Source organism: Gobio gobio (genome assembly GCF_949357685.1).
Source record: "Gobio gobio genome assembly, chromosome: 8".
Classification (NCBI taxonomy): domain Eukaryota; kingdom Metazoa; phylum Chordata; class Actinopteri; order Cypriniformes; family Gobionidae; genus Gobio; species Gobio gobio.
The window spans coordinates 25,163,710-25,187,895 of NC_137114.1; the positions used below are offsets into that span (position 1 = coordinate 25,163,710).

Consider the following 24,186-nt stretch of genomic DNA (forward strand, 5'->3'; position numbering starts at 1 on the left):
ACCCCCGTTCCCTGAAGGAGGGAATGGAGACATTACATCCCGTCGCCATAACCCCTGTATCTCCGCTGAAACGGCCGGGACCCCTTTTCTGCTCCTCAGCGGAAAACTTAATGTGTGAGTTTGCACACTGCCTTATATACCCGGCTGGCGTTATTTAGAAGTTTATTTTTGCAGGATGTCCTGGCTACTATTTTTGATAAATAAAAATAAATATTGACCAGAAGCTGTCAGAAGCTTTAGAATTGCCCCAAAAAGATTTCAAATTATATTCCAGAATCCTTCAATACTGAACCAAAAGGTTCGGGTCTGTATGATTAAAAAAATAATAATAATAATGTAATACTTTTATTTAGCCAGGATGCATTATCTTTGACCAAAAGTGACAGTAAAGTATTTTAACAGTAAATGGTTAAAATTTTACAAAAGATTTTTATTTCAAATGAATGCTGTTCTTTTGATTCTTTCTATTCATCAAATAATCTGATCCACAGATACTGTGGAAAAGCCACATTAATTATAAGAATAAATGTTTCTAAAACATTTTAACACTAACAATATTTTACAATATTTTATATATTTTTTATCAAATAAATGCACCCTTAAATAAGAGACATTTAAAAAATGTAAAAAAAAACAAAACTTTTGAATGTTAGAGTATTTACACCTGCAAGAATAACTCCTCATAAGTCAGACAATGGTACACATGTATGATTTTAAGGGTCTGTTATTCTCTGTTTGTAGTGCTTAAGAGGAAGCATATGTCAAAGAATGTTTTTGCTTCCTCGCATGCAATCTCAGAGAAACCGCCTGTGTCACGCCACCACGTTAATGAGAACGTGCCATCGGGACGAGTCGCAGTGTCCCAGACAAGTGCTCTAATGGCTCCATCCTCTCTCTGCACAGTGTCTGCTCTGAGGTCACATTGTGCGGCATCAGGAGGCTTAGCAGGTGACGTTAGAACCAGCCCTGCGCTACATCACCGAAAGCACTGTATCAGCCAGCATCTCGAACCACGTCAAGTTGCGATAAGAAAACCAGACCGATATACACACAAACAAAATATCATTCCATCCTCCAAAACACTTGACTCTGTCATGTGTATAATATCAAACTAATCCTGTCCTGCTCTTTGCTATCAGGCTAAGGTGGGTTTCCGTGAATCTGCGAAGCTCCAGAATGTCTCTGGAAACATGCAGGAGATTATCGGCGAGGTCAAGAGTTTAATGTGAACTCGTGATCCTGCTCTTCTCTAGCGCTATTTCCAGCTCGTTAGACAATTGCCTCTGGAAACCATGTGATTTTCTGCTTCATCTATAAATAAGCTGGAAAAAAACAAATATCATTTCTTGAAGGCATAATTAAGTTGATTAGTATATTTAGTCCATTTTAATGATTTAATATGTTTAACGGCTATATTTAGAGACTATTTCTTAAATTAGCTTTTCAGAGATTGCAGCTGGCCAGTGTTGAGAGGGTCAAAGACACATGACAAGATGATTGCTGGTATTGTCGTTTGGGCCTATTTCCTGCAATAGGAGGCTCATTACTGTTATGCCGTACCTTTTGAATTACTTTCTATACATTTATTTTATACTTATGTGTTTAAGGGTGCATTTCTATTAACGGGTGTTCTAAACTTTCAGACATACGATGACGTCTTGCTCAGGCACTTTCATTAAAGGATTAGTTCAACCCAAAATTTTAATTTCCTTATATTTTACTCACCCCCCATCTCATTCAAGATGTTCATGTCTTTCTTTCTTCAGTCGAAAAGAAAATAAGTTTTCGGAAGAAAACATTCCAGGATTTTTCATCATTTAATGCTTTTCAATTGCAACAAAAATGCTGAAGGTCTAAATCAATGCAGTTTCAAAGCGCTTTGATGGGCTTCAGAGGCTCTCCATGATCCCAGATGAGGAATAGGGTCTTATCTAGCGAAAGGATTGGTCATTTAAAAAAAAAAAGAAAGAAAATACTTTTTAACCTAAATTGTTCATCTTGCACAGCTCTGGGAGGTGCTGTAATCAGTAATCAGGTAGGAAAGGTCATGCCAGACGTAGGCAGAAGTACTGCCCCCGTGTTTATAAGCGCTCGTGCGAAGACTAATACAAACTCCCTTTAGCAAAAAAAAAAAGGTAAAACAATGATATCGGACGATTTTGAAGTTGAAAATTTAGTGTTTTTGGTAAAGGGCATTTGTATTAGTCTACACACGAGTGCTTTGTAAACACGGGGGGGGGGGTACTTCTGCATACGTCTAGCGTGACCTTTCCGACGTGATTACGTCATCTACTGCGCAAGATGAGCAATTTAGGTATATTTATTTTAATTAAATTTTTTTAAATGACCGATTGTTTCGCTAGATAAGACCCTATTCCTCATCTGGGACCGTGCAGAGCCTCTGAAGCCCATCAAAGCCTTTTGAAACTGCATTGATTTGGACCTTCAGCATTTTGGTTGCAGCTGAAAACCATTATATGATGAAAAATCCTGGAACGTTTTCTTCAAAAAACGTTATTTCTTTTCGACTGAAGAAAGAAAGACATGAACATCTTGGATGGCATTGGGGTGAGTAAATTATCAGGAAATGTTCATTTTGGGGTGAATTAATCCTTTAACTTTAACATGATTATTTACACAACGGTTAGAATAACGCCGAACAGGACTGAAATAAACAGCAAAAGCAACATTATTAGCAGTATTAGCTTATGTATTACGTATACTGTATATCATTTTATTCATTGGGGGGGGGGGGTATTTTCTCTTTATCCCTATTTATCCTATTCTATCATTCTTTATTTCATGTTTTTTTTTTTTTTTTAGAGAATATGATATGATTGATCAGATCCTTTGCTGATTTTTGTGATCAGAATTGTCACTTCCTGAATGAAGTCATTGAGGAATTAGCTTTCGTTTAATTAATATTAAAAACAAAAGAATGAAAACAAAATTACAACCATATTTATTTATTTATGTCTTTATTCATTTAGAATTTGTATTTATTCATTATTTATGCAGTACTGAAGTTATTTTAAATTTGTGAATTCATGTGTGATATTGTGATATAAAGGTAAATAATATATTCTATCTTATATCTTATACAACACTTCTTAAAATTTGTATGTAATAGTAATATCAGTGTTTCCTAATAAAATTGTAGTTTGTTTACTCTTTAAAATTCCCTTCTGTGTTAGTTTATTTGTGATATTAACAAAGAAAGTCATTAATTTTCAATTTAATTTTTTTTATAATTGAACAATATTTTATATTAATATTTAATCCAATATAGCGAGACAGAATGAGGACATGTAAATGTATTGCATAGTACAAATAACTGAGGTTTTCTAAGGTGAAAACTTCAAGACTGCCCTGCTATAGCAACAGCAAAATTCGGTGACGCACCTGGAAAATATCTCTTGATGAATTCCTCTCTGAGTTTGACATTTTGTCGAGGCATAGCAGTGGACAAACAGCAGAAAAGAGAAACATACCCAAAACCCAGCAGTCACTGCTTTTGATTTTACTGTTTGTTTGCCCTGAGCTCTCATTGCATAAGCTCGGGAGGCAAGCCTGGGTCGGCAGGAGAGCAGGATGTTTACTTTGCCTGCTGGTCTTTCCCTCGCCACTGCGACCGCTCAGTCTGGCCACTTTCATCCAGCCTGACTGAACTGTGGAAAACTGCCGTCAATCAGCCTCTGGCTTAATCAACTGATTTCACAAGCAATCATGTGTATTTATTGTTGCAGGTGAACTTTATTTTGCTTTGCTAGATGTTTCTTTTCACTGCGGAATCTGGAAGCCTGTGTGGTTCACTTGCTATTCCTTTTGGGAAGTGCTTGGTGAAATCTCACATCACACACACATCTGCCGATCCCAGTACCTTGTTCTCACCAGGTTACGGGAACAGTTTGCCAGCTGCATCAAGAGATTGTGTACACTTTCTTTTCCTCTCTCCTGCAGGAGTGTGGTGGTACAGGCCAAGAAGCCTTTGTCGGGCCTGACGGTGAACACAGTTGGCAGTTCTGGCTCCAGCAGTGCCCTGACCTCTGGTAGCACCCCGAACATCTTCGCTGCTACATCGGCTGCACCCAAGAGCATGATCAACACCACAGGTAAGCATTGCTTTGACATAGCCTGTCTCAATACATCCTAAGTTGTCCTCTTCTATAATGTTGTTAACTGGTAACGTTATAAGCAGACTTTCTCCATAAAAGTAGATATAATGGTCACAACCACTCTCTGTGTTGTTAATGAGACGTTAATTTGAACGTGCTAGCGCTTAAGTGAATTTCCACTGAAATGCATACTGTCCTCTGCTATTCCTAGAATAATTAAAGATGTCATTCCTAAAAGAATTAAAACCCGTTTGGGGTCAGGAAATTAGATTTGGTGGCATCAAGCAGTTTGTCCACTAGAGGGCCCCCCTTGCTATTTCTTTCTCACACTTGTACCGCCATAGAGAATGTCATGGATCCATAGTGACTGCACTCACATGAAGATAGGATCTGGATGAAATTTCAAGGTTGTTAGTCAGCCACATGGAGACTACAAGGAACTTACATCTCAAGCGTCCGCCTCAGGCTGCACACTGTGAACACTATAGATTTTGCTCTTAAACTTGAGCTGTTATAAAGCCCACACCTATTTTGTTGGAATGTGTTTGTATTATTGCTGTAGGCAGGACTTTCAGGCCTGGTAACATAATATTTGATTCTGATTCATTGAAAATACCTGGAATACGAATTCTCAGCATTTGCTCATGTAAATATTGATTAGGAATTGTAGGCCAAATTTGGATTTGAGATAATTAGATTAGAAATGTACGATATATATGTATGTGTGTGTTTGGTGTTTATACTGTATATATTAGTATATATTAGTGCTGTCAAAATTAGTGCGTTAACGCATGAGATTATTTTTTCAGATAAAAAATTATTTAAAGCAATTAACGCAGCATCTGTTTTTTCCCGTCATTCTTTAGCTAGCATTATATTATATCACGCTCTTATTCATGCTAATGCTTTTAAACCATTCAAGCGCAGCAAGACAAAAGAGAACGCGCTGTCTGTGAATGTCCTGTCTATGTGACACACACAATGCAGAGAAAGACGCGCGCCAGTTTTGCGCACACCAGAATTGAGTTCTCTTTCATACTTGAACAAACAATAACACAGAATTATGCCAAAATTCCCATTTTGTCGAGTATTATCAAAAGAGCAGTCTTAGGGCGTCTTCACACCTGAAAGTCCGCACCAAGGTCCGAACCGAAGTTCATGTTTTGATACTTTTTATATATTCGGTTAGTTTTGGTTTGGTTTCACATTGCAATTATGTGAGCGGACTAAAGAACTTTACATGACGCACTTGCGTCCACTCGTCATCATCTATGTGGGCTGCATCTGGACATTGATTGGTTTGTAAACGTGCGTCTGACGTCAGCGTCTTTGACAAGTTGAATGAACGGACGCATATCGTCGTTGCCACTATTGAACAGTGCGCACTGCTTGACTATTTTTTATTCGTTACGTTTAAAAGTGGACATTTCAAGCTTTATATACACATATTTCTCATGTTTGTGAGGCAAGTAGCTGCTGAGTTTCGGTTTATTTGAGACCCGCTCCAGTTCATGTGTAAAGCATGTGATCGCTCCTGCGATTATTGTCTGCTATAGACTATTTGCTTCTTATTTATTAAATCCAGGCAATTATCTGATTAAACGTTGATTAAAATTAAGATACAATTTATACAAAACGAAATTCCCATTAAAGAAATGCTTTCTAAGCAAAATCATACAAAATTTCTTTCAAAATTATTTCTGACTTTCTGTCTACTGACATATTGCGCATATTTTCACTTTTCATAATCAATGTAGCCTAGATTGAATTTAAAAATAACGTTATAATATTTAAACATAAACAGGAACTTCCTGCAAATGGTCTGAAAGTCCGAAACATACAGAAAATGCTTTCACACTAGAAACGAACCGAACCTTTGTTCAGTTTGATCCGGACCGAGACTACCTCTTTTCGTCGGACCAAATTTCGTCTGTTTGGTCCGGACCGTGGTACGGGGGAGGTTTCACACCTGCAATTTTGATTCGGACCAAACTGAAAAGTCCGAAAATCCAGACCAAACAAGGTAGGTGTGAAAACGCCCTTAAAGGAGTTAAATAATGTCTTAAATTAACTTAAAGAGTTGTGAGAAAATGAGATGCGCGTCATGTGCGGCAGCGGCAGATCTTAAAGTGATAGCCTAATAAATCAGTTGCTGTGATGACTGTCATTAATGTTAATCAAAGAACAAAGTTAACAGAAAATTGTAACTTTAAAAAGGATTCATCTATATTCAATTTATAATTTATGTAGACTCTGAAGTGTTTGGTAACTTTGATTGATTATATATGAAGGCCAGAGGTAAATATGACATTTGTTATAATGGGTTTATGTGAAGATTGTTTTAAGTTCACTTAAATTAAAAGTTGTAATTTTTTAAAGCCTAATAAATGTTGAAATTAATAGCTTTAATTATACTGTAATGTTGAATGTCTATCATTAATGTTTAAAAAATCTAGATACATTTCATAGAGACATCAGTAGCAGTATTAGTATCAGTGATACTGGCCTTCATTCATAAAAAGATGCCATTACAACAAATATTTAAATTAGGCCTATCTTTACGTGTTTTCTACATTAATTTGGAGAGTAACTGTGAAATTATTACAATATAAAGATCAGATATAAAAATCATTCTAATATGCTGATTTGCTGCTCAAGAAACATTTATTATTATCTTTAATGCTTAATATTTTTGTGGGGAACGTAATACTTTTTTCAGGATTCATTGATGAATACAAAGGTTTAAAATGTAAAAATAGGAAATAGGAATCTTTTGCAACATTATAAACATAACTTTTGATTAATTTAATGCATCCTTGCTGAATTAAAGTATTCATTTAATTAAACAACAAAATAAACATAAACATACTGACCCCAAACTTATGAACTGTAGTCTAGACTCTACAGTATATTTTGAGAAGCGAAAAATATATCACATTTTCCTTAAAAGAGACATTTAGTCCCTATTGTCCATTATATACCTCATTGAGATCTGCTTAGAATGCACAAGGGACATTGATTTGGATTGAGGTTGAATCGGGCCAAGCTGCGCTTCCAGTGAAATCCATCAGAATGTCCCTCTTGACGTTTCCCTTCATCTTGGTGTATTTGCTTATGGGTGGACACTCATCTCTGACACGGCGATTGATGGCTGCGTAATAGATTTCCCATCTTCAGATGTCCCGTGACAGCTTGTGGTTTCACAGGATGACAGTCCATTGCTGTGATGTATCTATCAGAAGCTCCCTGCTGCACAGGGCACTGTGGACACAGTGGCTTTGACAGAGAGAGAGAAATAAGAGGAATGTAAGATGGTGCTTCACTTTCTCAGGGGGAGGCGAGAGTAATAGTGTTGTATTTGTTTCTCAGCGCTTGTGCCTCTGTAGTTATGTTGTTTCCTGATGAAAAACCAGAAAGCGTATTTGATATTTTAGTGCATCTGATGTAAAGTGAAAAACTGCAGTCTTTTTTTTTTTTTTTCCCTTAAGTGTTTTGCTTAGTCTTAATCTAGCCAATCACCCTTTTCCTAACCTTTGGTTTCTCTCTTGTTCTCTCACAGGAGCCACAGATTCTTCCACTTCCTCTTCTTCCAGCTTTGTGAATGGAGCCACCAGCAAGAATCTGCCTGCGGTTCAGACTGTGGCCCCCATGCCTGAGGACACCATGGAGAACATGAGGTGAATCAGAGTCCCAGGATGTGTGTTGAGGTGTAAGACAGACAGCTGGATGGAGATGCAGCTTGATGATTATTATAAAATGGGATAGCTGGATAAAAGACCTTAAAGGGTTAGTTCACCCAAGAATGAAAATTCTGTCATTAATTACTTACCCTCATGTCGTTCGACACCCGTAAGACCTCCGTTCATCTTCAGAACACAAATGAAGATATTTTAGTTGAAATCCGATGGCTCTGAAAGGCCTCCATTGGCACAATGGCACGGTTCACTCTCAAGACACTTAAAAGGTACTAAAGACGTCGTTACAAAGTCTATCTCACTACAGTGGTTCTACAATAACTTTATGGAGTGAAGAGAATAGTTTTTTGTGCACAAAAAAACCCCTAAATAACGACTTATATAGTGATGACGATTTCAAAACACGGCCTCATGAAGCTTCGAAGCGTTATGCATCAGTGAGTTGATTCAGCGGTTTGGATCGCCAAAGTCACGTGATTTCAGCAGTTTGGCGGTTTGACATGCGATCCGAATCATGATTCGACTCACTGATTCATAACGCTTCGAAGCTTCATGAGGCCGTGTTTTGAAATCGTCATCACTATATAAGTCGTTATTTAAGGTTTTTTGTGCACAAAAACTATTCTCGTTACTCCATAAAGTTATTTTAGAACCACTGTAGTGAGATGGACTTTGTAACGACGTCTTTAGTACCTTTTAAGGGTCTTGAGAGTGAACCGTGCATTGTGCCAATGGAGGCCTTTCTGAGCCATCAGATTTCAACTAAAATATCTTCATTTGTGTTCTGAAGATGAACGGAGGTCTTACGGGTGTCGAACGACATGAGGGTAAGTAATTAATGACAGAATTTTCATTTTTGGGTGAACTAACCCTTTAATCAGAGCAGCACCATATGGCAAGGCAAGGCAAGGCAAGTTTATTTGTATAGCACATTTCATACACAGTGGCAATTCAAAGTGCTTTACACAGAAATGAAGTTAAAATAGTTATAAGTGAATAAAATAAAAATATATATAGTATAATAGTTATAATAGGAAATAAAAGGAAATTAAAAGGAAATAAAAATAAAGATGAAATCCCCTATCTGGGGTGGAAGAAAATGGAGAGTCAGGTTTACTTTAAAAATATTTGTCAGGTAACTGTGTTTTCAGACAGTACCCTTACAGACAAATCTTGAATAAACTTGAATAAACATGAAAATGTTAGACAGGAATAGCACGAGTGAAAATGTGATACTGATCTTATACAACAATTTAATACAGTAAATAGGTTAATATTGTGTTGTTGTTTTGTCTGTTTTGCCCAGTTTTGCCAACGAAAATATAAAGACAAAGTAGAACTGTTCGTCTCCGACTCCGAGCAATACACATGTGTTTCATTTCTGAATCTGCGTTTTAAATGAATCGGGTGAACCAATTCAATGGAGAGAACCATTTCACTCCTGAATGAATCAGCCGTTTGAACGAATCAAATGACTCAATGACTTACTCAATTAGACACTAACCGCCACCTACTGGCAGTTTCTTATTTAGAATATAATTTTATATTTCCATATGAATAAAAACAAACTTTAGGTATAGTTTACCCAAAAGCTACTTTTTGTAATGTCTATTTGATTTTTTTTACACAATAATGACTTTAAATTATCTCTATTTATTATCTAAGCCCCGTGTGCTTGTCTGTCACTTTAAATGATCGAGCTTGTTACAGCAGGATGAATTGTAATTGGCTGTCAATGTTTTTATCATTCATCAGCTGGATAAAATCATTCTGAAAAGGATTCCAACGATATCGTTTCTCTATATTGTTATCGTTATAGCTGTGGTGTGAACTCTGTTATTCTTTAATGCGATTTTTAGAACTATATCTTTATCGTTATCTTTATATTTATCGTCCTTGGTGTGAACGGGCCTTAAGTCCATCTCGCACAGCCTGACTAAGGTAATATTGGATGAAGAGCTTGTGAGATCACAACATGTATAGATTTACATGAATGAAAACAAGTCTGTGATTATGTACTGTTCTATCTTAAGCATAGGAACGCACGATATTAGTACCATATCAGTTATTGGTTGATTGTTATTTATTTATTTTAGAATTCATTGACCAGTATTGGATATTTAATTGTGCCTGATAATTTCCCTTCTTTTTATATTTATATTACCTTTGCTGTCATCTAATGCTCACCTAAAGCTGATCTCTAAAACACTTTTTAAAAAAAATTGATATCCAGTTTTCATACTGTATATTATAATGTTGCAATGCCTAAATTCACTTGTAGCTACACACATCTTATTTTTATATTATACCATGATCTGTCTGAATACTTGATTCTGATTGGCTGGACGGTGTGCAATTAAACCGTTTAATGCACAGGTAGATCCAAGTCAGTTCAATCATCGTTCTATATTAATGCACTGTTTTCATTGAAGTGCACACACACATACGTCACTCTGAGATTATGCTGTGCGCACACAAAAACATTCATGAGCACAGAAACTTGTTGTCAACGCTGCCCTGCAACTTTTATTAGTAAATTAACTTTGCTACCGAATTAGACTCAGAAACAAAGGGGTAACATCGCTGGTTTTGAAGTAATTGAACTCACAGCTTTGTTGTTAATAGAGAGGCGATGAACAGACGCAGGTAATTCACACAAGCACTTCTCATCTCTCTCTCTCTCTCTCTCTCTCTCTCTCTCTCTCTCTCTCTCTCGATAATTCATTCAAATAAGCCGTAACTGATGAAAATAAAATAATTTTTACCCTTCCGGTCAAATATTGCACTGCAAACATCAATAACTGTTTTAAGCTGTCAATGCTGTCAAATGCCCATATATATATATATATATATATATATATATATATATATATATATATATATATATATATATATATATATATATATATATATATATATACATACATACACTTTAAAAAAAATTCAGGTCTCCAATTGAACATTTTCTAGTGACCGATCTAATCTAAATTTTTCAGTTGGCCAAATTGAATTTCTGTGAATTGATACAATTTAATTCACAGAAATTAAATTTGGCCAACTAAAAATTTTGATTTGATCAGTCACATATATATATATATATATATTTATTTTTTTTATCAGCAATATAACATGAAAAAAATTTGGCGGTGCCTCCCTACTGAAGGTGCTAATGTTTTATGTGCACTGTATGTCCATTTTTGTTAATCCCTCACAGTTTAATTTGCATTCACATAGAATTAAACATGCCATCAACCTTGAATAAGGTCCAAATTTCCCAGCAGATTAATTGTTAAATTATTAATAATGTGTTTAATTATTTATTGAATGTTAGTGTCATATTTCTGTAGACACCATTAAAAAAAATAGCAATGAACACTATAAATTGTTATAGTGATTATTTCCAAGGTTCATTTATTTCACAACACCCCTTTAACATGGTAAAATCACTGTAAAACACAAAAGTGTATGACTTTATTTGAGTGCGTTTGTGAGTGGGAAATGTTTCCATTGTCAGAACCTCATCTTCAGATGCAGTTGTGTTTGTTCACCCAGCCATGCTACTCCTGAAATGTTATCATCACCGCCACAAGAGGGGGTCAGCATTCAGCCTTGTTTTTTCATGTTTACAGACATTGTGCCTTTTCCTTTGTTCAGGGCATCGGGCGACGATCATTTTTGCTTGCTTTTATTATTTTTGTTGCGACAAACAAGACACCCCACACCTCAAATATATCGCCTGTCCTCTCTCTCACTGCCCACCGCTTGTGTTTGCGCTGTCAGTTGGGGCTACACGAGCACTAATGCAGAGAAATCAGTGCGCATAGGTGTTTTGGGGAGTGTGTGGAAACCGTGCTGACCTTGGTTCCATCCCTTCACCTCGTCTAATGCTTTGTGACAGACATCTCACAGGCACACCACCGTCTGACTACACAGGAGAAAGCGCGTGTGTGTGCGCACTCTCGTGCTCTCCGGGGGCCTCTACACTTCACACACACACATATACGCACTCTTTGTGGCTCCTCCGCCGCGCCAGGAATCGCAAATCAGTTGCCATGGCAGCGGTAACCGACAGCACTTACTGGGAGTGTGAAGTCAATGATGAAACTGTCTGGATGCAGAGGCTGTGATGCCTAACCCGCACTTCGAGAGACAAGAGATGGGTTTCGCTGTCGCAGCCTGTGTCTCATTAGTTCCCCCCCTACTTATTTTCCGCTCTTACTTTCATGACACACAATAGCTTTAGTGTTGAATCTTTTGCAATAAAGACACCGAAAAGGAAACAATGTATTTTTCAAAGCGTACAATCTAATTATCAACTCAAGGAAATGTGCTTGCTAATACAGCAAAATCCCCAGTAGTTTTGCACAGTATCTTATTGTTAAGGTAATATTGTGCTACCCAAGCATCAAATTACTGTCTTTGCACAATATTTTTTTTTAAAGTTAGGATTATAAATTTTCTTGGGGTGAAGTCAGCAAAATTGGGACACTTTTTGGTAAACTGTGTATTAAATACAAATAAATATATTCGTCCTACTGTACTGATGTTTTGAACAAATGCTCAAGGTCTCTTGTATCTCCAACTATGGTTTTTGAAGGAATAATGTTTTTTTTTAATATACAGAGATTCAAATATGATAAGATCCATTTTTATTCTATAGCCGTTTTCAGGTAAATTTGGACAGTGCAATTGTGACCCTGGCCCACAAAACCAGTCGCATGGGTATATTTGTGGCAATAGCCAACAATACATTGTATGGGTCAAAATTAAAAGAAAATATTTTATGCCAAAAATCATTAGGATATTAGGTAAAGATCATGTTCCATGAAGATATTTTGTAAATTTCCTACCGTAAATATATATTTAAAAAATAATTATTATTTGTAATTTGCATTGCTAAGGACTTCGTTGGACAATTTTAAAGGCTTTAAACTTTAAAATGATTTTTTTGCACCCTCAGATTACAAATTTTCAAATATTGTATCTCGGCCAAATATTGTCCTATGCTAACAAACCATACATCAATGGGAAGCTTATTTATTCAGTATGTTTAAATCTCAATTTCAAAAAATGTATCCTTATGACTAGTTTTGTGGTCCAGGGTCACAATTGGTAAAGTGTGACACACATTTTCATCTAGTTGTGCGTGGATAATACAATTGCTTACAACAGGATTATATATATATATATATATATATATATATATATATATATATATATATATATATATATATATATATATATATATATATATATATATATATATATATATATATATATATATTTATTTATTTATTTATTTATTTATTTATTTATTTATTTATTATTTTTTTTTTTTTAAAGGTTAAAGAATAACTTTATAAAAACCTAGACACTAGCAGATTGTGATGATGATGATGATGTTTCATGCACAGCTCTGGGTTTCTTTTTTAAAACGTCCTGGAGCCAGTTATAATCTTGTTTTTGGTTTCAGAAAGCCATTTAATTCCATTAGCTTTTGCATATTCAAAAGCTATTTTTGCGCACACAAAAGTCAGAGACATGACTACATCCTCTCATAACACCTTTCACTCTTTTTTCAAGGGTGGATTTTGGAACACACCATGCTGGCCAAAAAATGAGATTCCTGGCCTGTCCCACTCTTACCCTGTACTCATTGATTGCCCCTTTCATTCTTCCTTCACTCCAGTGATTATACCTCTCTTCTGTTTGGCTGACATGTTTTCCCATTTTTTCCTTTCTATAGCTTTGTGACATTTCCTGTAAAACAAACAAACAAAAAAAGTCATATTAAGCAATGTATTATATTTTATTTAATATGATGTCCCACTTTAGCTGACTGCTACTGTCCTATTTTATATAATACGTTAAGTATATATATATATATATATATATATATATATATATATATATATATATATATATATATATATATATATATATATATAATAGCTATTTGATTTTTGTGATTAGAATTTATTTATTTACATATTATGGCAAGAATAAGTTTGTGAGGCCTTTTGAAAATATTTGGATTTCTGTATTGATTACTCATAAAATGTGGTATTATATTTATTTAACTTTATTTAATAACTTATAATAAGTAATACCATATACAATACAATAATATCAAGCTCTTTGTCACAATTCCAACCAAAAAAGTATGAATACTAACAAGTTAGCTTTCCTTTGGAGTTAGTGCCTCTAGAAAAATATTTCATGGTCACTTTTTTCCATCCGTTTGTGTTTTGGTCTTCTCTGTTTTTGAGTTTTGTGTAAGGTTTCTCCAGCTCAGTTTAGCTGACTGTGTGGACCAACACCACAGGCAAGACCAGCTTCCAGTGTGCTTTGCGGGACCACTAACATGCTTGTATTCTAGTGGGGTTGGATTCCTGTAGGGTACATTTAGTTTTCAAGCATGTCTTGCTACATTTCTTTGTTGCCAGAGCCCAAGATGTTGACTCTGAAGTTCTCTACAGCTGGTTATTAGTGTGTGACTTTGGTTTGGTCAGTAGTGGCTATATTACTGGTCAAATATTAATCACAATACTTAAAATAAATAAAATGTTTTACCTTAAAAAAATCTGTTCTTTTTTCAGCTTAATTCATTTATTTTGTCGATCCACAGTATCACCACTAAACTGGAGCGAGCTCTGGAGAAGGTGGCCCCATTGCTGAGGGAGATCTTTGTGGACTTTGCACCTTTCCTGTCTCGTACTTTGCTGGGCAGTCATGGTCAAGAGTTGCTCATTGAAGGTAATGGATTCTGACTGTGCTCCACCTCTCTCTATGTCTGTTCTTCTTTTGCATATCCCTATGTGTACGTGATTGTGATAGTATAGGAGGGTGTAGGTTGTAACCATGCACTGAATAGCACCTGCTTGTTTTATAATGCGGAGAGCATACTATGCATAATGTTACAAACCTTATATATATATATATATATAGTGAACAGTTATTTTAAATTGTAGTACTATTTCAAAGTATTACTGTTTTACTGTAATTTTGATCAATTAAATTCAGCCTTGGTGAGCATAGAAGACCCTAAACTTTTGAACAATAGTGTATATATAATTTGTATATTGGTTTATTTGGTTGTACATGCTTGTTCTTTGTTCCTGAGCTCTGAAGTGCATAGAGATACTTTCCTTCGTAGACCTACTTCCCTTCTCTAGCTGGGTGCCACAAACACACACACACACACACACACATTCTCTCTCAGATGCCTCACATGGCAAGGCAACCTTTCTCTGAACGGGAACCCACACTCCAGGCTCTGTTTTGAGGCTTTTTTACCTTTCAGCCTCAGTGCCAAATCATAGTGTACATCCCTCTCACCGCTCAAAGCCAGTTTGTTCAGACTAATGTTGCTCCACATTACAGCATGCTGGAAATATGTGTGTCTACAGCTCAGGCAGCCATTTCATGAAAGAAATACTCAGACACGCATTCTGCCCTGGACTCAAATGCTGATTATTTTTATGAATTATAACAGCCAGTTTTCTGTCTTTAACTGTGCAGTCGTACTTAATCCTGTTTACATTAGGAAGCTTCACAGTTATGGTTGCCTGCTGAAAGGGATAAGGTGTCAGTTTCATAAACTTACTAGTGAATTCTTGTCAATTCTGTAAAAAAAAAAAAACAATCTCAGAGGGTGTACTTTCAGACACTACCAGCAGGGGCAAGCTAGACCTTGCTAAGCTGCCAAACCTTGACCCCTTGGTTTGAGTCAATTTTCCTAAACAAATTCAAAGTGATTACTGGTGCATCGCTGTGAGGTTGCAAAAGTTCACGGGTGGTTTTTAGTCCGTTGCTATGCGGTTGCAAGGGTGTTGTGGGTGGTTGCCAGAGGCTAAACAAATACTTCACCTCAAAATGAAAATTCTGTCATTATTTACTCACACTTATGTTGTTCCAAACCGATTTGACTGTGGAACAAAAAAGAAGGTATTTTGAAAAGTGATGAATGTGTGTGTGTGTGTGTGTGTGTGTGTGTGTGTGTGTGTGTGTGTGTGTGTGTGTGTGTGTGTGTGTGTGTGTGTGTGTGTGTGTGTGTGTGTGTGTGTGTGTGTGTGTGCAATTTACCTCAAATGTATTTTAAGGGTAGAAATATATTTTCTTGCTCATTGATGTACATTTTGTATTTTTTTATCTGAAAGTTTAAATGAAATATATTTTTAAAATTTCAATATTTCCTTAACCCATGCTATCTACAAAATATATTTAGCATATATTTAAATGTTATAATGGCCAGAGGGAAAACACTTTTATGGGATACACTAAAACTCAATGGGATCCGATGACGTTTAAATTCCAATAATCTTATTTTGCTTTCTTCAGGATTGAAATGACACAAGGGCGAGTACATAATGACAGAATATAGTTTTTTAGTTTGAAGGCGTCCTCTGACCAACCAGTCCTCACTCTGTCCAACCAGAATTGCATTGCAATCGTCCCCAAACAAACCCCAATCCCAAACACATAGCGACTTCCTCATAGATGACTCTTTACCCCCTCATTCATTTGTCCAGTATGTTAACACCATCCCATGACCAGAAGAAGTGATGTCTGTTTTCCCACCTCCTTCCCTTCCTCTCTTCCTCAACCTTTCACAGCTGAAATACTGTTCGCTCGGTGCAAAGGCGCCCTATTTACCCATAATTACCCTTCATCCATCACTCGGCCAGGCACTAGGGGTCAAGCCCCCGCCCGGCCCCCCTCCAGACACTCGTTCACTGGGGGCAATTATGCCCTGCTCGCCCTCGGACAGCTTCCCGACACTTGGAGTTTGAGTGCGAAGCCCCTGGGCCGAACACTATGCTTCTTGTGAGAGCTAGCCGCCCAAGTCTGCGATGCTATGGCCCTCTGACAATGTCACATTCACGCCAGTGAGGCTTAACTGGAAAGCAAGGGCGACTAGCTGTTCAAATAGAATGCATTTAGTTTGTCCAGGAGCGTGAGGCAGGGGTCAGGCCGGCCACCTGACTTAAGAGAGGGACCCTGGTGGGGTGCACCCAGAGCGGGGGTCGACAGTCAGGCTAAAAGGGAATGGCTCTGTGCACGGCCTCATCTCACCCTCATAAATGAGACAGAGAGATTGTTGGGACTTGAACTCTTGGCCTCTGAAATATTACGGTCATAACTTCATGGACTGAATGGTTTAGGACCAATCATTCATAGTAAAAGGATGTTTAAGGGTAACGAGACAAGTGGTGCTCTCAGACAGAAGTGAGCGGAGTTTAAAGCTCTGTTAACAGGACTGTTTTACCACAGATTGAGTGTATACAAATTTGATTATTGGGATTTACAGTTTGTATGGTCAGTTTGAAAAGTAACAGCGCACATCTTCCCACACAACTGAAGCTATCATTTATGCAGGACTAGTTACATGTATGCTAAAGTTGAATGATTGGGGTTAGAGATTTGTTCAAATTCCTAACCCTAAATATGAGCATTAGTAATAGTGACGCAATAGTAAATAGTCTCTTCCACTTCTTCCACTGAGTCTCATTAAACCACATTCTTGCAGAACTCTCTCTCTCTCTCTCTCTCTCTCTCTCTCTCTCGCTCTCTCCCTCTCTCTCTCTCTCTCTCTCTCTCTCTCTCTCTCTCTCGCTCTCTCGCTCGCTCATCTTTCTCTCATTAGAGTCCTGTCTCACTGACTCAACTGGCTCATGCAAACAAGGGCATCAGCTATGTGCTGTGTTTGTATGCTAATGCAGGTGTACGCATGTGTTTGAAAGAGAAAGTTTGTCTTGTATGTCTGGCAATAATTGCACATGTCATTTACAATTACCTTGTTTATCAGTGAGGTTAACCATCTGTCCTTTATATTCTATGAAAAACAGGCTTTTCATTTAAAACTGCATATTTTACTCAATAAACATCTGATTCTAAGAGAATTGTGCTTATAAAAGGGGGAAATTGTATAAATAGTTTTACCCCCTATATTATAATTTCCGAACTCACGTTTTTAGAATACATATCTGTATGCATTATATCTGTATTCTGTACATATAATTGGTGTTCTTCTGCTAACAAGGTTTGAGAAATTTGCAAGTGAGACCATGGCCTTGGCTTTTGATCTCACACTAGCATGCAGCAGATGACCTCTGACCCCTCCAGAGACACTATTAATGACCCCACAATCTGTTAACCGTCTGATTCATAACACACAGACAACAGGAGACATTCAGTCTCAACTTCAAAACATAACTCATCAGAAATGGCCTGGCTGTTTGCGTGACGTTAAATGGATGCATTTGCGGATCGCTTAGTTCATCTGCACCGTACTTTTCTGAGACCACATGGATGGCATGTCCTTGACTAACCCTTGCAGATGTTTTTGTTTTGTGTGTTTATGAATATGGTGAATCATAATTATTGATTTCTGTGTTTTTCCTTTCTGTTCTGCTCCAGGTCTGGTGTGCATGAAATCAAGCACCTCTGTGGTGGAACTAGTTATGTTATTATGCTCTCAGGTGAGTTGTCTCTCTTTTTCTCTTTTATTTATCCTTCTAATGTTGTTTTCCAGCTACATGACACATTGTCTATTGTTAATGGTGTCATGGTGAGCTGCTTAAAAGTATTTGCTTAAATATTTGTCTGGATGACAGAAAGCAGTACACAAACATGACTTTGTCCATTAACACTCTCATTTCTCAAAGCCGGCTTCAAGTGAAGTGTGTCAACGTATCTCGGCATGTGAAATTAAATCCCCCCTGTAGTCAATAATTGTATTCCTTAAAACTCATCTTTGATAATCAAAATTACTTATTTAAATGTTTTTTTTTCTTTCTTTCTTTGAAAATAATTTCATGCCTTAAATAGCTTGAATGTAACTCTACAAATTTGCTTCATTTAGTATCACACCAGCTCGGACTACCTGATCCACTCAATATTTGTTTAATTCAGCCATATACACTATATTGCCAAAAGTATTGGGACACCCCTCCAAATCAATGAATTTAGGTGTTCCAAGGCCACAGGTGTATAACATAAAGCACCTAGGCATGCAGACGCTTCTACAAACATTTGTGAAATAATGGGTTGCCAGGAGAACAGTACTTGCCTGACTGCATTGCGCCAAGTGTAAAGTTTGGTGGAGGGGGATTATGGTGTGGGGTTGTTTTTCAGGGTTTGGGCTTGGCCCCTTAGTTCCAGTCAAAGGAACTCTTAATGCTTCAGCATACCAAGACATTTTGGACAATTTCATGCTCCTAACTTTGTGGGAACAGTTTGGGGATGGCCCGTTACAGTTCCGACATGACTGCGCACCAGTGCACAAAGCAAGGTCCATAAAGACATGGATGACCGAGTTTGGTGTGGAGGAACTTGACTGTCCTGCACTGAGTCCTGACCTCAACCCGATAGAACACCTTTGGGATTAATTAGAGTGGAGACTATGCGACAAATGCGTTTCTAGAAGAATGGTCATAAATTCCCATAAACACACTCCTAAACCTTGTGGAAAGCCTTCCCAGAAGAGTTGAAGCTGTTATTGCTGCAAAGGGTAGCCAACTCCATATTAAACCCTACGGATTAAGAATGGGATGTCATTAAAGTTCATGTGCATGTAAAGGCAGACGTCCCAAAACTTTTGGCAATATAGTGTATGTTTGAACCAGAACCTGATTCAGAAGAAGTGGAAAAGTGAATTATACAGGCTTGTCTACAGTTCGATGTATCAGAATGGTAATGCGTTTTATGTATCGCTTTTTACAAACGTCGGATACATAGCGGTAATTGATATGATTAACCTTTGGTTTGACTACGTTAGTAGTTCCCAGTCCTGGCCTTGGATAACCCCCAACACTGCACATTTTTAAGTGGCTCTTATCTGACACACCCATCTAAGGTCTTGGTGTCTTTACTAAGGAGCTGATGAGTTGAATCTGGCGTGTTTGATTAGAGAGACATCTAAAATGCGCAGTTCTGGGCGTACTCCCGTGCACTTTTTGAAGGGACAGTCATTTATTTAATCCCACAATGCACCACAATAACGAGTGTACAGTTTGATGTACACTCAACGGCTAAAGAATACCCATAATGCAAGAATTGCGCTCCTGCGTCTTGCCCGATGATTTCGCCTACAGCTGAATCGTCCATCCATTTTCCAAACCATTGGTCCAATGTGGCTACAGCGTAATATCATACAGGTATAAATTCCTTTTAATTTGTTATTAAATAGTTTAATTAAGGTTTATACATAGTTTCCATGAGTTTAAGATAAATCTTTTCATCTTATTACTGGAGCTGCCAGTTTGCTAAGTTTCAACGGTTTATTAAATAGAAGCACAAACTATGCAAAAGCGGCAGCCCTTCCATAAATGCTTTACATAAAAGCTATTGCCGTCTGTACTATTGAGTTTATACCGAATGGATACTTCGGACTATAAAGGTAATAATGAAACAGTCTATTCTTTACTCAAATTGTCGTGTTTTCTGTCAGCATTTGACATTTTTCATCTCAAACGCTGAATTTACTGTTTATATACAATGTGCAGTCAGTGTTTCCGTGACTGCCCAAAGCATGCAAATATCAGTACGCGATTGGTTGTCTGTTGCTAAGTGTCTAGCTTTAACATTCTAACACTGCATAATTTTTTGCCACTGCAATATGGGGTTAAAACTGCCAACCCCGGGTAAAAAGCTGTGCTAACCCCGCTTCTAAATTACAAGTGTGAAACGCTCCTTTACAAAAAGCTGTGTTTAGAACAATAAATTTGCTCACTCTTTTTCATTCACTCCTTCAAGTGAACTACTATATATTGGACTAATGTGGGGAATAGAGAATGAGGGTATATGGGGCAATTTCGGACACAGCCCAGGATGAGGGTTGGGAACCACTGGACTACATTATCAAAATGCAAATGTTACAAAAACCATGGTCCCGTTCATTATATAAGAGTCAGACAGCTGCCTTTTAAAAATCCGTATCCTTAATAATAGGAAAAGCCCCACATTGATGGGATTGGTTACATGTTTGTGACGGAAGGAAAGGGGGGGTTTCAAACTCCGTTCTTGAGACTGTCTTTTGTTCACTGCAGTTTGATGAATTTACACATGGTTTGTCTTAAAGCATATTAAAAACACCATTTATTTAGACATACCACTATGAACAACATTACAAACTTTAACTGAAATAGTTACAAATGTTAACCCAGTAAATCCTGACATATAAAATAATAGTCAAACAATTAAATGGAACAGTTTATTAAACTGTTATATGTTGAGTATCATTTTTGGATACATAATACTTTTATTGCTCGTATAGTATGGTTTAGTGAAAATATGGAGCTCAAACCTCAATTCAAAGGCCCAAATTGAGCTCACAAATGGTGCATTTACTCATATTTATATGGCAAAAGGTAAGTTAAAATGCAGATAGATTGTGATATAAATCACTGAGATCTTTATAGCAGACTACTAAATACATATAAATATCCATTGTCACTATATCGCCCAATAATATGTCTTAGTAAGTTGATATAAATGCTTAGTTTTATGATGCGGATGTGGGGGTGGGCGCCAAACATATTTTGCAACACAATACAATGAGGATTAAGGCATGTACAAAATAAACATTCATTCACAATTCACTCAAAAGCCTGGTGTATCACATTTGGTACTCTTTTTCAAAAAAATAGTTTTTATTATCAACTATGTTGCTTCAGTCCAGAGTCATCTTGAAATATTACTAACAATGTAAAAGTCATTCTTATATTTACTTAAAAATCATTAAAGATTTCACAGCAGAAAGACGTATTGTGATCTGAAATTGGACTGAAGGCATTTAGGTTGTGAAAAACAGGTTTTGATTATGTTGATAATTAGGGGCCGTAGAAATGTATGTATCAAATATGATACAGCAGGCTTTATAGGGTTATATTATTCCTACCTTTTCCCACATTTTTCCTTTCTTGGGCTGAAAACAGTGTAACCCCAGCTCATGTAAACAGTCGTCTTCCCTTTAAATCCCAGTGACATATTACAGCTCGCTGACCTTCGGAGTCCCTTGTTAAGCCTTCCCTTTCAAAGGGGTCAGGGTCCCGATGTTGTAGTCAGAGCGGGAGATATTTAACATACCTTCTGTCAGCCCATCACTCTTGTGCCGGGAGTCCATAAGGAAGCCATTACCTCAGCATCTCTTCCTCAGAATCCAGCCGGTCGGAGAGCTCGGCGGGGCGGGAGCTTTTAGTCGTTGAATGGCACCTCTGACTCTATGAAGTCCATACCGCTAACCTTGCGACTTGAGAGTCGATCCGTGCATTTGCTCTTAGTTTGCCCTGAAAAAGGTGGAGTCCTCCAGACACTGTGGCGCTCAGGATACGTCCTGCTGTTCTGCTCTTCTCCTTTTGAAGATTTCGGCCGACCTTTCCCTTGTTGCATTGAATATTTGGTTGCTTGTATCTCTTTTATGCCGTCTACTTACTTTGTTGCCACTTGGATTTATTGCAGAGTGAAGCATCACATTGAGACTCAAGCTCCTGGTTTTCTCTTCCTCCGCCCCTGTTAGACATATAATGTTACCAGAGCTCCTAGAGTTCTTGCCATTAGAAGCTCCCAGGGTAGAAACAGCCTGATATATCGATTGCTCAAAGATGAGGTGAAACCAGAGCCTGGGCCCAAAATGGCTTTCAGACGTAGGAACGTCTCTTTGGAGCCAAAGCCTTCATAAGGCTCACCGTAGGATCTGATTTAGAACACGTTGCCCAAACCAAGATCCTTGATAAACAAAAGGCTTGATTCTTCAGTTGAGTGGCTGAGTGAGAGAGGAAGTAAAAGAGAATGAGAAGGAGGAAAAGACAGTGAAAGGGATTCACAATGGAAAGTGTATATGTATATATATATGTGTGTGTGTGTGTGTGTATATGTGCGTGTGTGTATGTGCGTATGTGTATGTATGTGTGTGTGTGTACGGTACTGTTCAAAAGTTTTGGGTCAGTAAGATTTTTCACAAAGATGTTCAGTAAGATGTTCACGAAGGCAGCATTTATTTGATACTATAAATACCGTAATATTGTGAAATATTATTTTAATTCAAAATAAAGGTTTTTTGTTTTAATATATTTTATATATACAAATATTTGTATTCATGTGATGGCAAAGCTGTATTTTCAGCATCATTTCTCTAGTGCCAGTGTCACATGATCCTTCAGAAATCATTCTATGATGATTTGCTGCTCAAGAAACATTAATGCCAAGTTTGAAAACAGTTGTACTGCATAATATTTTTTGTAAAACTTTGATAATGTACATGTCTTAAAGGGACAGTTCACCCAAAAAATGAAAATTAGCCCATGATTTACTCACCCTCGAGACATCCTAGATGTATATGACATTCTTCTTTCAGATGGAGTAATAAAATCAGAGTTATATTAAAAAAGTCTTAGTTAATCCAAGCATTAAAACGACAGATGGGTCATTTTGAAGTCCATAAAAATATATCTATCCATCATAAAAGTGCTCCACACGGCTCCGGGGGGTTAATAAAGGCCTTCTGAAGCAAAGTGGCGCGTTTGTGTAAGTAAAGTATTCATATTTAAAGCTAAATAAGTAACTTCCGGCGGCCAGCAGTGCACGAGTCGACTTGCGCTAAAAGAGTAACCCCTGACGCTACGTTTCGTTTTGCTCTATCCTCTGCGCTTCTGCGTTCGTCAATACCAAGCGGCAACCTCCCGCAGTTTCTCTTGAAGCCAATACGGAAGTGACTTAAACTGCAATTCATCGACTGGCTGCTAGAGACAGGTTCCAGAAGGGAGCAGAATCTCATTGAGCTCCGTGTTAAAACGCCCAATTTTACAGCAGAAAAAAACATGTTTACAGCCTGGTACAAATTGTGGTTTTGGTCTATATGGCTAATTTTGCCCTTCATGACAACTGTGAGGGGGGTGAATTTTTTATATCTCATTAGTTTACATTATATAAAACCTTAAAGTTCCCCTTCGAGGGAACTCGAACTGCGTCATCGTGACGACACTTTGGGGAACGCCCCTCGCGTTAAGCGTCTGAAGAAACAGTAGAATCAGCCCAATCCGATTGGTGTTGCGTGATGACGTCGTATGTGACGGCATACCCGGAAGATACAAAGAGACGTCTGAACGAAACAGAGATAGCGTTCTTTGCGATGAAGCGAGCGCTCTGATGATTGGGTGGACACGAGACGCAGTGTCTCGTTCCCCTTCTCGGGGAACAAGGGTTATAGTCATAACCCGAGACGCTCCCCTTCGAGGGAACTCGAACTGCGTCATCGTGACGACACTTTGGGGAACGAGTACCAACTATCCCGCACCAATCATAACCACCCTAGTGTGAAGCTGGAACCAGGCACAACTAGGGGGCGAGCACTCTCGCGCCAGGCGTCTCAGGGAGAT

At 37.6% G+C, this 24,186-nt stretch overlaps 1 protein-coding gene across 1 annotated transcript in view; it reads left to right on the forward strand.

The window, feature by feature from the left end:
- The window catches only part of nbeab (neurobeachin b), a gene marked incomplete at its 5' end in the record, with an annotated part of 373,184 nt that overhangs the window by 184,421 nt on the left and 164,577 nt on the right, over positions 1-24,186 (forward strand). Inside the window, 4 exons of the mRNA XM_079823731.1 lie at positions 3,961-4,112; positions 7,675-7,792; positions 14,439-14,566; positions 18,230-18,291. Coding sequence (XP_079679857.1) covers positions 3,961-4,112; positions 7,675-7,792; positions 14,439-14,566; positions 18,230-18,291 — 460 coding nt within the window. The remainder of the gene's footprint in view (positions 1-3,960; positions 4,113-7,674; positions 7,793-14,438; positions 14,567-18,229; positions 18,292-24,186) is intronic.